At 40.9% G+C, this 17,790-nt stretch overlaps 1 protein-coding gene across 3 annotated transcripts in view; it reads right to left on the reverse strand.

Moving 5' to 3' along the window:
- Positions 1–17,790, reverse strand: part of DIS3L2 (DIS3 like 3'-5' exoribonuclease 2) — a 339,465-nt gene that overhangs the window by 173,265 nt on the left and 148,410 nt on the right. For all 3 annotated transcript variants that reach the window (XR_005837101.1, XM_008690555.2, XM_040639041.1), the window contains exons 7-8: positions 15,452–15,552; positions 10,384–10,631 (exon numbers count right to left, since the gene is read on the reverse strand). Coding sequence is in view for 2 of the 3 variants with exons in the window: in XM_008690555.2 (XP_008688777.2) it covers positions 10,384–10,631; positions 15,452–15,552 (349 nt within the window). In the remaining variant the exon portion in view is untranslated. The remainder of the gene's footprint in view (positions 1–10,383; positions 10,632–15,451; positions 15,553–17,790) is intronic.

The following is a 17,790-nucleotide window of genomic DNA, read 5'->3' on the forward strand; positions in this document are numbered from 1 at the left end:
GTCCTTCACTCGGCAACAAAAAATTAACACTCTTATTACCAAAAATAAAATCTCAGGACTGCTCACATCATACACCTTGCAGGTGTTCACTACATATTGACAAGGTACTATTGGTTCTAGAGCATAAAAATACTCTAAGCAGCTCCTTCCTTAAGCAATATAGTTCTATCTTAAAGGCCCTCCCTTTATGGCTTCCATATTGAAGTAGGCCCACAAAACATATACCATGTTCATTTCACCTTCATGGAATATAGGAGCAAGGCCAGGAAGCCATCCTGTCCTCCAGAGTAGATCTCTCTCCTCAGTGCTGTCGCTGTTCTTTGGTTATATCTCCTTTCTGGCACATGCCGCTTTCTAGCTGTGTCCCAGTGCTTTAGGTACCTCTCTTCTTCTCTACCAATGGATGAAGAGGATCATCCCAAAAAGAATAAACATTATTTCTGTATCTTACGCTGACACTTGCTCATTTTAGGTGCCCAGAACATGATGGTTTATTGAATAAATGAATTAATGAGTTAATGCTTTTGAGCCTGGAAAAAGGGCATATTATTCCTCCTTGAAATGCCAAAGAAAACCTAAGAAAATTGAAGACAGTAAAAACAAATAAAACCCAAAGACATGTATTTAGGTATCTAGAGTCCTTTAAAAACTAGTTGCCACATTAGCAAAATTATTAATATTAGCACTTCCAAATCAAGGGGGGGAAAGGCCTGCTACTATTGCTTTCATTCCAAACTGAACTTTCATCACTTATTAGTGTGGAAAATATCTTCTCTTCAATTGTAATTTGCCAGTTTAGGAAGATAAGAAAAAGAAATAAAAGTTATAGGAATTAGAATGGAAGGAACGAACTTGTCATTACTTACCCATGATGTGATTATCTGCATGGAAAATCCAAAGGAAACTATGTCCAAAGTATTAAAATTAATAAGGGGATTTAGTAAGATGGCTGGATACAGGATTAATACACAAAAGTTAATTGTAATTCTATATGCCAGTATCAAAAGTTGGAAAATGCAACTTAAAATGTCTGTTCTTCAGAAGTTAACATTAATAACATGAAAATACAAGTCATAAACAGCAGAGAAGATATTTTCCCCACCAGTAACTGCTACAAAGATTACTTCCTAGAACACTTTTTTTAACTCCAAAAAATCAAATAACAGCCTGATAAAAAATGAATACGAAAAGGTGGGGGGATGAAAGTTTAAGCAGAAGCAGAATAACTGGATAATTTCAAAAAATCTTCCCCCAAATCTAATAATTACAAGAGGAAAACAGTAAGTTAGGAATTCTGGCAGGTACTTCCTTAGCCTAATGATCAAGGTTAATATCACCAGTAACACACAGTGACATCATGTATTCCCTGATATGACACATATTGCCTCTGTGGTATCCTTCCCAATAATGCCTAATCTCAGTCTAATCATAAGAAAACGTTAGACAAACCAAGTTGTGAAACATTCTACAAAATCACTGACCAGTACTCCTTGAAAGTGTCAAGGTCATGAAAGACAAGGCTGACAAACTGTCACAAACTGGAACAACTATAGCAATGTGACAACTAACTGCAAGGTAGGACACTGGACTAGTTTCTCAAATAGAAAAAGGATGTTAGTGGAGAAACTTGTAAGATCTGAATTAAGTTCTATTACTTTCATTTAATAGTATCATACCAAGGTTAATTTCTTGGTTTTCATAAATATTCTATGGTAATGTAAGATGTTAACATAAGGAGAAGCTGGCCAAAGGTATATGGTACTGCTTTGCAATTTCTGAAAATTTATCTAAACAAAAACTGAACTGCAAAAAAAATGTAAAAGATACGAAGACATTTTCTAGAAAACATAATGACCATAAATAAATGAAAAGATGCCCAATCTCATTAGTAATTGGGAAAATACAAGTTAAGATCACAAGATACCATTTATACCCACTTGAATGGCAAAAATGGAAGAGTCTAACTATATCCAGTGTTGATAAGAATGTGAAGCAACAGAAACTCTTACATACTACTAGTAGGACTAAAAATGGACACAGTCACTTTGCAAAATGGTTTGGCTATAAAGTTGTAAAGCTTAACATGCACATATGTGTGATGCATTAATTTTACTCTTAAGTAGAGTCTAGAGAAACTTCAGTTAGTAAGCACTGGAATGTTCATAGGAGCATAATTTCTAATAGCAAAACTTTGGTTCAACCCAAATATCCATTGCTAGATAAATAAAATAATAAATAAATAAATAAATAAATAAATAAATAAATAAATAAATAAATTGTGGTATATTTCAGGAGATGGAAATATTGTGAATTAAAATGAATGAAATATATAAATGTATTTTAGAAACAATGTTAAATGAAAAAACCAAGTCATAGAAGAATATATGTAGCAAGGTATTTTTTGTAAGGTTGAGAATCAAGCAAAACTAATACTTTTAGGGATAATAAATATGGGTAAAGTATAAAGAAAAGCACATTTTGATTAGTGTGTTTGAGAAAGTGGTTACCTCTTGGGGAAAAACTAGCAGTTAGGACAGAGAAGAATACAGGGCACTTCAACAATATTGTGATATATTTCTTAATCTAGGTGGTGGGTTCATGGGTTGGTTTTAATATCAGTACTCAAAAATTACATAAGTGTTACATATATACTTTTATCTGTGAAACATACTTTGCAATGAACGTTAACAAATATTTTGAAAACAATATTTTAGACAAATATATACACCAAACCCTTAATAGCGATTATTTCTGGGGGTGAAATTCTAGAAGTTTTTTACTTTCAGTGGTACATGTTTTAAATAATTTTACTGGTAAATATATAATATGTATGTATTTCAAAAAATTAAATTTTTTTTCTAATTTGGATAATAAACAGTTCTGAGAGACCTGTCTTCATTAGAGTAATTTATAATGACTACCACCTCAATATTTCTCACTCACCAAAGTTCCTCCACAAATACCATTCCCATTCACAATCAGTGATATTACAACTGGGTCATACTGTAGAATCAATGAGGACAGTGGTGAAACAACATTCCTAACTTCCTTAATAGGCAGGGTGTGTGTGCGCGTATGTGTGTGTAATATTTTATATAAATAAGTAAGTGTGTCATGTGTAGGCAGTGTCATGTGTAAGTGAAAAACTTATTGAGGGAAGGGACCAGCTACAGATATAAGAAATTAAGCAAAAGAGTTCCTCAAATTGGACAAATTTAACAGTCAACATTAGTGTTCGAAACCATCCATCCTCTTGCCTCCACCACATATTCTTATAAAGTTTTAGCCTTAAAACTAGGCCATACACAGGAGGACAGACATACATTCTTGTAGTGATTATCACTCAAATAAATGCTCTCATGCATATCGGTCCATGTTGGAAGCTGCATGCAAACGGGTACAATGGTATCAGACCCTTGAGAACCTGCAAGTGGAGGACAATCCATCACCAACTGCACCTGGAGCCCAGAAGTTGTGTTAACAACACACAGGAAAGAAAAAGTGTGGCAAATACAACATGGCCTTTGGCCATATATGTTATACATTATTTTCTATAAGGAGGAGAGACTATGTTATTTTTCCTTTTTCTGCCTCATTGTCATGACACAGCAGGAAGCAGCAAATAAGGAATGGGGACATTAGGAAAAGTGGGCAGATCAGTGAAAACAGAGAGCAGGAAGTGGAAAAGAAAAAAGGCTCAGCAATACTGCATGATTTTAGGGAAGGCCCTGAAGATTGTGACAGAAGAGCCAAATGTCGATGTGAAGGGAGCAAAGAGCAGAACGAAAGCATTTAAAGAGTATAAGAGAAGGCTGATGATAGCTAAGGTCTCTCATACTCTGAAAGAGCATTTTTGAGAAGATACACGAGAAATTGGGACGAAGCCAACAACCGTGGAGGAAGTGTTCATGACCGCCCACACCATGAGGGAAAGAACAGTTCCCTAACCACAGCCTGGCTCCAGACCATTCCCCTCCATCCCTTTTACTTTTGCTCTGCTTTGACCAGAATGCTCTCGACGTTGAAGACCTGGCTTTTCCCAAAGCTGATCCTTAGAGGCCACCAGGTGGAGCCCAATAGTCACAAAAAAAAGAGCCCCCTTCTCAGCCTGATTTGCTTTTTGTCTCTCAGCCAGCTAAAGCCATACCCCCTGAAGGGGACTTACAAAGTCTAAGTTTCAAGTTCAGAGGATTATATAACTCAGTCTCTTCTTCAGAAGAGTCTTCAGATAAGGAACATACTCCTAATAAGGTGAAGTACTCCTTTTGCACAGAGGGAAAGATTGGATAGAACTATCTTTCAATCTGCTAATCTTACAGGCTATGCCTCAATAAAATGAATTTCTCCCGTTTTTCCTTCCAACCTAGTTACTATCTCATTTTCTTACTAAATACAATTTAATATAATTTAATGACCACCTCCCCAATTCATAGCTACCTCATAAGAAATTCAGTATCTATCAAAGCTGAATGGAATGGTAAAAGTAAAGTATTTGCTTCCAACAGTCAGTAAATATTTCTAATTGTCTCATAACTGGCACCTGACAGGTCAAAGCTGGGAGATGAAGATACCAGAACAGATGATGCCTCCCCCCCACCCACTTCTTCCTCCACAACAAGCCTCATCAGTCAGATCCCTTCCCCTCCCTTCATCTCACCCAGTCACTTTCTCCAATGGAAGCTGCTGTCCTTCAGCTCTCATTAAAATGAGCAGCGCTGTGACTCCTTCTCTAGTCCTCATTTCAACAGCCTCCCATTAAGCCTAGACAATCTCATGTTCAACACAAAATTTTCTCAATTCTGCTCTACCTCCACTGACCTATTTATTTTTCCTCCTCCCCATCCCTTAAAGCTACCGAAGTTTGCGAGAGCAAATAATATAAATATGTTTCTTTGCTCTAGGTCAATTCACGTTATGTATCTTCAGTTAGTCTAAAGTGTTGCCAAGACACACTATCATGTTTCTTACAGTAGCTCCTATAAAACTTTTCCATTTTCTTCAAGATTTATCCTTCAATATTCAAGAAGAAGAAAACACGACAAATCTAGGAGAAAGGGACCATGATATCTGCATGTTCATGACATCCTTGAAGGGAAGTCTGTGACTATAAACTCTAGACTTTAGGATAGCAGATTTCACAAAGATCTGAGAAAATATAGGCATGAATTCCACTGCAAGAGTTTCTAAAGGGAAAGATGATTTAAGAGGGTTGGGAAGCTCTTAAAACTGTAAATCTGATTACATAATTACAGATCATTCCAGCGAGGAAGCCAATGTGTCTTTTTAAGTATCCTGGACAAGAGTCTCATACCAAGTAGGAAAGGTACTAAATATGTTATGATGTATAACAAGCAGCAGTGATCCCTAAAAGCCAGCAAAGGTTCACTAAGAACAGATTACCTTTAGGTTTTTGCTAGCATTACAGGACTAAGATTCATGCAAATGTGGCAAATATGATGTACAGAGGTAACCAAGGCTGAACTGAGATCTCTCATGACAGCTCGAAGAACAAGATGAAAAATAACTTTCTACTACCCAAAAGTCTCTGGTACTGTAATAGTCTTCGGACTCCCCTTAGCGGGAGGTACCAAACTGCCACTAGGGCTGCCAGAGAAGCAGTGCTTACATGGAAGGGGCACCAAGATTGATGGCCTCCTTAAGGCCATCGAACCAGCCAGCAAACGTTCACTGAGTATCCTTGTCCTAAAGGAACTCATGGCCAAGTAAATGACTTGCACAAGCAATTACAAAACAAACAGGCCAGAGCTACGATGATGGTACTATTACAGACTATGGGAGTACCCTAGAAGGAGGACTCAGGGAATATTCTTCAAGCGGACAAAGGAGTTAAATATAAAAGTTGAATATTTCACTAAACAAACAGCAGGGAGAAGAGAAATCCACTGCTGGGAAAGCAAGTGTAGTGTGCAAACATCTGGAGAAACGAACACACACAATCAGCTTGGCAAACGGCAGGAAATGAGGCATAAGAGAAGGGAAAGGTAGGAGCTAAGGCTGCTCACAGTGCATCGGGGTGAAAATGCCATTGTCGTCTGCCCAACACTCGAGTCAGAGGCCTGCAAGTTCACCCGAGGTTCTGTCCTTCTCGTTCATGCCCCATTTCCAATTGGTCGTCACGACTGGTAGAATTCACCTTCCTCATCCTCCCTGAATCCTTTCATTCCTTTTGCTTCCTTCACTGCAATTCATTTATTTCGGGTTCTCCCCATCTCCTCTGTGTTAATACAATAACCTGTTACGATTGCTTGCTTTCAGTCCTGTCCCCTCCCATTCACTCTGGACTCTCCGTCAGAGTGATCTTTCAGCAAAAAGGCTTCTGTTCTCCCAGAAACAATCCTAGATTTCTTCCTTCACCCATGTCCTCTAAACTTCCAGAAAACTACTTTATTCCTATGGAAGAACTTCTAACATTCTGCTTCATACTACAGCTAGAGCTAAAGAGACAGGCCATTCAATCTGTCTGCTTTACCCACACTCGTTCCCAGAGACTCAAGTCCCACAGTCCCTGTCGACCAGGCAGTGGGCCACAGGACCTTGGACCACTACCTCTCGTTAAAACTACTGATCAGGGCAAATAACTGTCTCAGGCTAGACCAATAAGATTTTCTACCCTAGAAATTCTGTATCATGACCAGCCTTCAGTATGGGACCCGCAGAGGACTGGCAGTGCCATTTTGCAGCCTGTACACTTTTGAGCAGGGAGATGGCTCCTGTGTAGAGCAATGAAGAATAATACAGCTCATGTGCAGAAAGGGGTACAGAAAATATACTAGGTGGTGGCTGGACTTGTCAGGGTCATCAAGAGAGAAGCTGGGATTCTTTTGCCACCTTTTAAGTTCTGAGATCCTCATGAGGCCTGCCTCCATTTCCAGCCCTGGGTTTTAGGAGAACCACCAGTTTCCTAAATTAATTTCCACTTCTATTTAAATTAGCTCAAGTAGGATTCCATTTCTTAGAATCATATTAATCCTATGACATTTACATATAAGTCCTTTTGTGTTAGGCTATAATTTCTCTGAATAAAGAAACTACACCTTGTTTACCTTTGTATTTCTCACATAATATAGCAGAGTGACTTACACATAGTTGATCAACGTCTATCTCAAAAACTGAATTTACCTACAGAAGAAGTAAATGACCTTGGGCTTGAATAATTAGTAGCAATGACAAAGAAGAAGTTTCAAACTTTTTAAGAGCAGAGTGTAGGGGCAGGGAAGAAATTCAGAAAGAAGCCACTTTGGCTAACCTCTGCTTTCGGGCAGAGTTTCTGGGGAAGCTGACACAGACACTCACGCCCGCAGCAAGCACCACCTTCACACTCCTGGTCCAAACATGGCAAGATGAGAGAGGAAGCCCAGGCAGTCCTAGCACAGCATGTTCTGACTGGGAAACAGTGACCTCGGGGCCTAAAGATCAGTAACTGATAGCCAGAACACAATGGCAAGGCGAACCCCAACAGCCTCCACAGCTGCGCCCCGCACCCCTCCGGAGAAAGACGCCATCTGAGAACTTCATCAGGACAACCTGCCACATTTTTCTCTCTTTCTTCAGATAAATTTTCTCTTCTTCACAAAGATCTTAAAAGGCATATTTCCATAAATGATAATTTTTGCTGTCTTTATACTAGGAAGGTAGAGAAAGACTTCGTAGTGTTTTCCATGCAAGTATAAGAATCTTCAAATATTTTTATTTTGAGAAGTACATGATTAATACATGGCCATTATTTTACAATGTTCTTTCTTGCAAATATCTTTGCTGCTTCAAAGGCTTGACTCCTTTTTCAATTGTTGTTGTAATTTACCCACAAGGAAAAGAGTTCTTAATGAAGTTAATGGCTCAGCTGTGAAAAAGGAACCTGTAAGACCATTCCAGCACAATAAGAGAAACTCACATCATGAAGATTTCTTGACTACACCCTTACAACCTGACGACTAAGGAAGTAGTCCAATCAAGTATACACAATGGGGTAAGACAGAAAGGCAGATAAAAGCCAAGGCTGGATTTCCTGCTTTGATGTGAAAGTCTTCCCTTTTCACTGCCAAGTAGAGTGTGGCAGGCACAATCAATAGGGGCCAGGTGGCACAGCTGTTATCAGGCCTCCAGAGCTGATGGTGAGAAACTGGCAAGCCTCAGAGAAGGACTATTTAGTTCTCAAGGGGTTGACGTCACTTTTGGATAACGAGTTAGGCTTAAAAATGATGATATTGCAATCACTCCACTTGAGAGCAAAAAAGAAAGTAGAATTGTTCCTGAGTGGCTCCGAGATCACGTAAATCACACTGATCTTCACATCACTGAAGAAGTGGCACAGGACAGTGTTTCTTAAATGGCATGAGGTGTAACATACAGATTTGATTTGGCTCACTTTGCTAGGCATAAGAGGCTAAGTATAGAACGAATCTGATAAAAGCAACATATTGTGGCCATCCATTCAGTGTTGGTACTCATAACCACAGGACATTCCCACAAAGGCCCATCCTGTACATGTCAGATGACCAGCAAGCAAGTCACCAAACTGGCTTAGAAGTGTCGGAATAAACTTCTCTAACTTGTACACCTTTATTTTCATTTTGTGTGATGCATATGATACAATCTTAAAGGGCTAAAAATATAGCTAAAACTTACTATTGTGTTTCTTTCAAAATGAATAAGAAGAAAACAGACACAGCTTTTGATCAATAACTAGGTCTAGCAGTTTCTTCAGATCAAAATGAAGTGGCTATCTATGATGCTCTGTGACTACATACCTATATTTAAGTTTAACTGGTTTCTGACACCTTCCATAAAAACATGGTACCCTTTCCTATTTACAGTCAGGTAATTTAATTTTTAACACCAAAACCTATGAGGGATCGATAACAAAAAAGCACATCATTAAAATTACTTTCATATTCATATTTTTTGTCAAAATAATAAATTTATTACATGATTGGCAGATAGTTGTTACTGATATATTATTCTCTCAATGTTTGCTGAAATTTTCAAAATAAAAATTTTACACACCTTACAATCACAGGGGTCCTTGAAGACCTTCAAACATTTTTTGAGCTGTTGACTTTCACCTGAAAGACCTGGTCCCAGCCTTGAGGCTGCAGGAGGGTAAGTTTGCCACTCAAGATGGCTGGAATTTTCGCAGCCATAAGGAAGAGATTTTACTTGAGATGAGAAAATTTCTCTAAGGGGACTGATAAAGCCCCTGAAAGCAGAAAGGAGAGGAGACAGGGCAGAGGGGACTGGGCTGAATCAGAGGGTCTCCAGGTGGAGGACGAAGAGCCCTCTCTAACACCAGCATTCCTCTGCTCACCAACAGGGGAAGGACTTCCCTATAACAGCAGTAAGTACAAAGAACTTTCTTCTAGTAGTTTCCAGAACCTGAAGAGGGAGCCCAGCAGGACCTCTGAATGGATCCTGGAATATCCAGGATGCTAGGGAGGTACATGCCCTTGGTTAATGAGAAGCCCTGGTCAATGGTCCCAGGTCCTGGAAGGCACCAGTCAGGTTGTTTTTCAAGGACAGCCCTCGACTAAGACAACTGGGCCCACACAACCACACTGGAATTGGTCACACGGGCTCCACAGTGGCCAGCTCAGAACTGCGTGTCCTGGCCCCAGTGTTAGAAAGACACAAAGCGGACACCCATCTTGATGTTGGAGAACACGTGGGTGACCTGAAAGCAGACACTGTTTTTCCACTGCTGGACGGGAACGGGCATAGCAGAGAATTTATCCAGGACACTCTGGCATCAGTCAGAGACACAAATCTCAGTCTTGCCACCATCTAGCAGTTCTGGCCACGAACCCTTCTCCTCCAGGTTCAAGACCTGTTTTTTGTGACACCAGCTGAAGGAAGACACAAAACAGGTCTGCAAGGGGGCCCCAGAAACCATTGACCTGTTTACCTCCATCGCCCAGCAGTCCACTGGGTGGACTGTCTCATATTTATATTTTAAAGCATAGGAGACTGAGGTCCCCTGAAATGCCTGGAATTTTGCATATTTTAACACTAGCCTCTGCAAGGAGGAGTCTTATTGTTTGATACAATAAATCCTTTGCAGTTCACAAGTACAAACAGGGTTCATGACATAATGTGAAATAAGCAGAAGACTCACAATGTGCTTATGTTTTATGTCCCAAACCAAAAACGAACAAAAAAAGGTGACCGCCTGGCAATTCAAGGAACCTACAGGTGACCAGTCAAAGTGGTAGCTAAGAACAATTTCTGAAAAATCAGGACCCAAATATGCCAAGTACCCATGTTTTAATGAAGAAATAATAATTAAAATACACAAAAGAGTTCACCAAAAGGCCACCTAAAGTGAGTTCTGTCTGGGATCTGTGGTTTTTCCTGCCAAAGATCACCTACCCCAGGGCAAAATTGCTGTCCTCCTTCCAGTCCACGATGCGGCAGATGAACAGTGTGTTGGCATAATCTTTAGGCCGGGTCACAAAGTCCTGGGGACAGTCCTTGAGAGGCACATAAATTCTAGGCACTCGGTGGTCCGAGGGAGAAAATAGGGCGTATTTCCTAAACAGTTCACTGTTCTTATCAGCCAAGAGTTTGAGAAAGCCAGTTGCTGCCCGGGAATGTTTTTTCTCCAAGATGTAAACCACCTGAAAACACCAAAGATATAATCAAACGTTGTTTACCTACAGGACTGAATAACAGTTGGGAGAAGCCAGCAAGATATTATTCGATCAACTAGCTGGGCCTAGCAGCTTTCCTAGGTCCACATGAAGTGCCTCTCAGTGATGCTCTGTGACTAAGTAATGCATATATATTTTTAAAGATTTTATTTATTTATTTGACAGAGAGAACACAAGCAGGGGGAGCAGCAGGCAGAGGGAGAAAGAGAAGCAGGCTCCCCCCCCAACACACCCCCAGCAGAAAGCCTGATGCAGGGCTTGATGCAGCACTCGATCCCAGGACCCCAGGATCATGACCTGAGCCAAAGGCAGATGCTCAACCGACTGAGCCACCACCTGCCCCCCTAAGTAATGCATATTTAAGTTGCAACAACTTAAGTATCCAGTGAGCTTATTTATCCAAGGAAAACCATGCAATACATGGATGAATTAAATGAAAGTGCTTTTATAATCAAGACCTATGTCTTAAGGACATATGTTAAGACTCCGGCAGGGAAGTTTGGTTCCAAGTATTTGCTCTGCATTACATTTTTCTCACATGAACAATACTACAGTTGCTTTTTTAAAAAATGTTATTAAACAGAAATAAGGAATTGGTCTTTATTATGCCTTTAAAAGCTAGAAATCAGGGCACCTGGGTGACTCAGTTGGGGATCTGACTCTTGATTTCCGCTCAGGTCATGATCTCAGGGTTGTGAGATTGAGCCCCATGTCGAGCTCTGCACTGGGCATGGAGCCTGCCTAAGATTCTCTCTTTCCCTCCTCCCCCAACACAGCCACTCACTCTCTTTCTCTCCCTCTCTAAAAAAAAAACAACCAAAAACAAAAAGGCTGGAAACCTTTCCACCTTCCTTCTTTCCAACATTAAACCCACTCTCTCATTTCACCAGGCAAAGACTCAGGCCACCACATCACAAGGACATACTATTTCCACCAAGAGAGCAGCATTGTTGAAGAAAGTGAATCCCTTCACCCACCCTGAGATGTTCTTCTTCCTCAACTGTTTCCCTTTCCCACTGCGGACAGTCTGCATTTTGACCCCTTCACTGGAATTACTTGCCAGCATTCCACTTCGACCCCTGAGCAAAGGTTCAGACTGCTGGTGAGCGGGCTGCCGCTCTTGTTCATGTCTCTGACTCCATGTGGGGCTTCAGCCTATCTACCAAGAACCTCCAACCAGTCAGTGTGCCTCTCTTCTGCCCCAGGGACACCTGGCTGCTGCCCCTAGGACACCTGTCCTCTCAGCAAATCTCAGTCCCATGATAGGCTCTATGCTCTCCTGACTCTTCCTTCCTCCTTGGAAAACACCATTCTGTTTTGAACAAGCTGCTGTGCCCTCTGTCGGGAATCCTTGACCCCATCCTCACATGTGCTTGGCTGTCCCAGGCCCTTTGCACAGAGGCTGCTTCTTCACACACACAGCCCCTGAATAAGGTGTCCATGTTTCTGCCTCGTGCATATGTCTGCAACCTTTTATGGTGGAGGCTGTCCCCGTCTTACTACTATGATCCATGGACCTCCTAGTTATTCTGCAGTACCTGGCTTGCATTTCCAAGTGAATGATTCAGCCACTATCTTGCCCTTACAGTCCCTATATTGCTTCAATGCCGGTGGCCCTCAGTTCCATTCCATTTTGGCAACTCATCCTCATGGCCACCATGCAGCATCCTCAGGTCCAATCCTGATCATCTCAGACTGACCCGTCATCCAGCTCCCTTACTCTCCTGTGCTTCCCCTCCATGGCTTCTTCACCACATCAAGGCTACTAGCACCTTGACCCCAGCCCACTCTGTGTCTGTTTGCTACTTCTTAGGCCTGAATCCTTTCCTACCTCCGAGGGACGTCATGTTCCATCACTTTTAGTCCTCTCACCTGTCATCAGATGGCTCACCTCTCTTGCTCTTCCACTGCATCCACCCTAAAAAATCCCCAATTCTGGGACAGTTCAGCCACTGCTATTCTCCAACCTCAAACACAAGCTATGAAGTCCATCAGAAGAGAATTACAATGATACAGATGGAAAATGGACACCATTACACATTCGTGTTACACAATCGTTGCTCTGACCTCAAAATCTCTAAGGTATTTTTAACCTGTTCCCAGTCAGCACAATCTATAAGCCCCACTCTCTTGATGATCCTCTCCTTCTGACTCCAATTATCTGAATGCTGAATCTATTTTATTGCCCCACAACTTCCTGAAGCTCTGTTCCCTCTTTCTAGTCTATTTTCTCTCTGTACAGATTGGGTAAATTCTACTGATCTGTTCTCAAGTTAACTAATTCTATGCTGAATCACCTCTACTCTAGTACTGAGCCCACCCTGCAAGTATTTTATTTCTGTTACTGTATTTTTTAGTTCTATAATTTCTACTTGGTTCTTTTTTTCTAACTTCTATTTCTTTGCTGAGATTTTCTATTTTCTCATTTGTTTTGAGAGAATTTTCAGTTGCTTGTTGAAGCGTATTTCTGATGGCTGATTAACATCACTGTCAGATAACTGCAACACCTGGGTGTTGGCATCAGTTAGTGGTCTCTCCTCACTCAAGTGATGATGTCCTGGTTCTTGGTATAATGACTGATTTTCTATTGTATCCTGGACCTTTAGTCTATTATGTTAGAGATTCAAGGTCTTACTGGAATCTTTTCTTTTAGAAGGCAGGTCACCCTGTCTTGTTTAGGTCCTGAACTACTTTTGTGGGCTCTAGTTCCAATGACAATTTAATTTGCAGAGACTGTGCAGTAGTATTTTGACGTTTGGTTTGATATGGAACCACTGGGGCTCCAGCTGGTCTCTGCCGGTACTGCCTGAGGGGGTGGAAAAAACTTCCTCAGGGCTGGCCACCTAGTGTCTCTCGTATGGATTAGGAACAGATCCTAATCCGTGTCCATGCAGGGACACAGAAACTTCTCACTTAAGGTTTTTAGTTGTGGTAGGACCCTAGTGCTACCTGACTGCCCAGTGTCTCTGGGTGGGAAAGGAGTGTCTCAGACCCATGAAGAAAAAGGCTTCCTGGACCACATAACTTCCACGGCAGGATCGTTCTTACTGGTGTTCCCCAGCCACCTACTACCTCTGGGGGAGTAGAGAGGAGTTCCTAACTAACTTGCCTTCCTCTCTTCACGCTTCAGAACTCTCCTATGGTTGCCTCCTGTTATTTCCCAGGGTTTATAGCTGTACTGGTAGGACAGAAAGGAGAAACGAGTCTATGCCATCTTGTTGAACAAGATGCTTCTTGTTTTAATATCTGACAGCACGAGAAGTGTATGAAGCAGCTTGCCATTACCTACGTACGATTCATACATTAGTTGCAGTAGAAATGACTTGACTACAGCGTTGTTTTGCATACAAGTGCTGTTTTGCCTTGTGATTTTAGATTGAATTCATTAAGAAACTATCCAAAAAACCCAAACAAACCCAGCAAGAGAGAGGGTACCATTGGGGGGCAGTAGCAAATCGCAGAACACAATTTCCATCTACAGAGGGTTGCCTGTACTCAGCTCTGACTGAAACCATTTAAGAATGCGGCCCAGTGTTGCCGGATGTTCTGTTTTGTCAAGAGAAGCCAGAAGTCTCATTTTCTTTCAGTAAGCTACTCAGTCCAAATTGTTAAATGCTGCACAGGTCACACAAAACACAAGTTTATAAGCCAGATCTAGCCCACAGGCTTTCCATTCATTACAATCTCCCATACCTAGCATGCTGCCTGGTATAAGGGTATATGGTTAGTATTCAAAATGCTTATTAAAATAACTGGATAGGCAGTTGAGGGTAACATACATGTAATATAATTCAGAAATTCCTCCTGTTAATATGCAAGAGGTACTGTCCTAACCCACTTGCTAGGCTGAGTGGCAACACTACCACCGCAGGTCGAACATGCTGAAGGACGCCTCTGGTAGAGAAAGCGTCATGCTTATTACCACCTAGTAAACCGCTTCTTCTACTACGAGCTATCTGCATAGCTAGGGTCAGCCGTGTTTGATCCCATATCTGAATATGCCACTAGCATATATAACTGAAAAATAAAATTGAACTATGCAAAACAACAGACAGGATACAAAAGCAATTTTTTATGTCTGCAATAACTAAATTAAATACTTGGGGAAAACTAAAAAAGACATTAAAAACTTGCTTTTGAATTAGATATGGACACGACAATAATAAAAAAAATTGAAGCAAAAAACTAAGAACCTAAAAGGAGTCTACATTCATATTGCTTCACATACTGCCTAAATTCTCACTCCACATAACCCAAACTGGAAGTCAAAGATGTCACATTACAAGTGTGGTTTAAGCAGAATAAGATAATGCAGAACTTCAAAAACATACCCACACACAAAGAAAAGGCTGTGGACCTTCATTCAAACACAGGCCAATCAACATACATGTATGTCTTTAAAGTTATACAAAATATTAGCTTTTTAGGACTCTTTGCTTCCATTGACTCTCCTGATTAACTGACCAACTACAGTCCTAACTGAATTGCATGAGACACCTTTGACAGGTAGCTCAGGTGACAGCCATTTGGACATGTGCAGAAAATCTGTGGGCACGGGGCGCCTGGGTGGCACAGCGGTTAAGCGTCTGCCTTCAGCTCAGGGCGTGATCCCAGCATTATGGGATCGAGCCCCACATCAGGCTCTTCTGCTATGAGCCTGCTTCTTCCTCTCCCACTCCCCCTGCTTGTGTTCCCCCTCTCGCTGGCTGTCTCTATCTCTGTCAAATAAATAAATAAAATCTTTAAAAAAAAGAAAAGAAAAGAAAAGAAAATCTGTGGGCAATGACCTTTGCTGATCTTTGCAGTGACTTCTCTGGTAAAGCTCTTGGGTCCTGTGACATGGAGGTGCTCTCATCTTTTGTAACTGGAGTATCAGAATTCTCTTTTCCTAAAATAAGAAGAGAGAGGAAAAAGAGAGAAGAGGAATCAGTTAGGTGCATATCTATTAGGCATACAGACTCATAGGATTTTTTTTTAAGATCAAATTTATTTTTTTTTTAGAAAGAGAGAGCACGCACGTGTGAGTGTGCGAGCGTGAGTGGGGGAGGGGCAGAGGGAAAGAAACTTCAAGCAGACTCCTGGCTGAGCGGGGAGCCAGTGCGTGGGTCTTGGTGTCCAGACCCAAGAGTTCCTGACCTGAGCCAAAACCAAGAGTCAGACTGAGCCACCCAGGCGCCTGGTGGGATTTTTAAATTCAGAGCGCCATTTACCCTAAACTACTCACCTTACAGAAAAGGAAACCCAGGCCCACAGAAGTTACGAGACTTAGCTAAGGTCAGTCACATCACCAACTTGCATTAACGCTCACGCTCAGCAGTCCACGTGATCTATTTAACGTTATTCAAATGCTAAGCATCATATGAGTGGAGAGCATCAAACTGGGCTGAATTGAGCTAAATGCGCCAGGTGTCAGTGTGCCAGACATACTAGATGTGAATGCTGCCCCAGCCCACAGTGACCAGCAGAGATAGGCTAATTTATTATGCACATCTGCTGAAATCAAAACAAACGTTAACTTTTAAAAGTACTTTGGTACCAGCCATAACAAACAAAATGGTGGAAAATAGATTATATTTATTAAATAAATAAATAAATAAATAAGCCAATCCTGATTTTCCTGGCTTTTCTTAGTGACATTATATAAAGAGTATTTAAAGTCTTTAAATGTTTAATTTCCTTTCTCAAGAAACTTATAAAATGCACATTCACCCAAGAAACTGAAACCACATCTCCCCAATAAAGAGGGAGTTAGGCTCTGTACCAGAAGTATTAAAACCACTCATGAACAAATGCAGCAAATTACACACTTTTGAACATTTAATATTTTGTATTTTCATATGTTACTTTACAGTTCCCCCACAAAATATTCTTATCCAACTATACTGGAGATTCTGGATTTTAGGGGTCACAACCAATTCATGTGGGCCGCACTCCAGATAGCTAAGAGAGACTTGCACTTATCATCATTTAGACATTACCAAGGCCAAAATAAATAAATAAATCCTTTTCAGGACAGGCTGCCTCTTAGCAAAGGCTCAGCTTAAGGCCAAGTTTTACCATTCTGGGCGTACTCTGGAAACACTGACATGATCTGACCTACTGGGGCTTAAGAAAGATCAACTGTTTGCTTTTCCATCTATGCTGAAATATGCCTACCATAGTGCCCACTGAAAGCAGAATTCTCACTGTTTTTCAAAAAGAAAAAACAAACGAAAACTTTCCCATTGTTGATCACCCTGTCCATCAGTGAAAGAGGATATCCATCTTTTATTTTAGACCATAGTTCAGGATTCCAAGATCATTAGATGCTTCCAGAACATCTTTTATACTCTTGGGGAGAAAAAACCCACACAAGTTGTTGATCTGCTCCATAACATATCTTGCCAATGTGTTCTGCAGAACAAGGTCATTCAGGAAAGATTAGGAGGCTGGAAATGCCATGAACCAGTAAACTCTACCTAGATATCTGCTATCTGAACTTTCAGTCTCAAGAGCTGGCAATCAAGGGGGTTTTCTAAGGCTGCCCAAATCCTGGGCATGCAACACTCTATCACAGTCACTGATGGTTCCAACTTACAATGACTGTTGCTTTAGATTCCATCCCAACAACAAACAAGTCTTCTGTTCCAAAGGTTATGCCAGGTTGCATCCAAAGAAAGAGGGCTAACCATGGAAGCGAGCCCAATTGTGATTTTCAGATATCACACCTGCACATGACCTTTTCAGGTTCTGTGTTCATAAGGATATCCTGACAGAAACAAAGCTTTATTCAAAGATGCATTCCAATAAATTAAACTGAAGCTTTCAGCCCTGCAGGTGAGCATCACAGATACGTTCAATGAATGTGAAGAAACACCATGCCAGGTTAGAAAGGTGAATCACCTTCACAGGTTTCCAACAACTACGTCTTGCTACACCAATAGCAAAGTTGCCGGTTTAATGAGAGATCTACCACACTGTTTAATCATGCGATTCTTCATTTATTCATTTATTCCATGTGTATTTATTGAGCAATGGGCATTAAGGATTCAGTGAATGAAAGAAATATGGTTCCATCCCTTACACAACATATACTTTAATGTGCAAGTGATATTCAATAAATAACCACTCAATAAATATAGTTATA

This window comes from Ursus maritimus, unplaced genomic scaffold (assembly GCF_017311325.1).
Source record: "Ursus maritimus isolate PB19 unplaced genomic scaffold, ASM1731132v1 scaffold_1, whole genome shotgun sequence".
Classification (NCBI taxonomy): domain Eukaryota; kingdom Metazoa; phylum Chordata; class Mammalia; order Carnivora; family Ursidae; genus Ursus; species Ursus maritimus.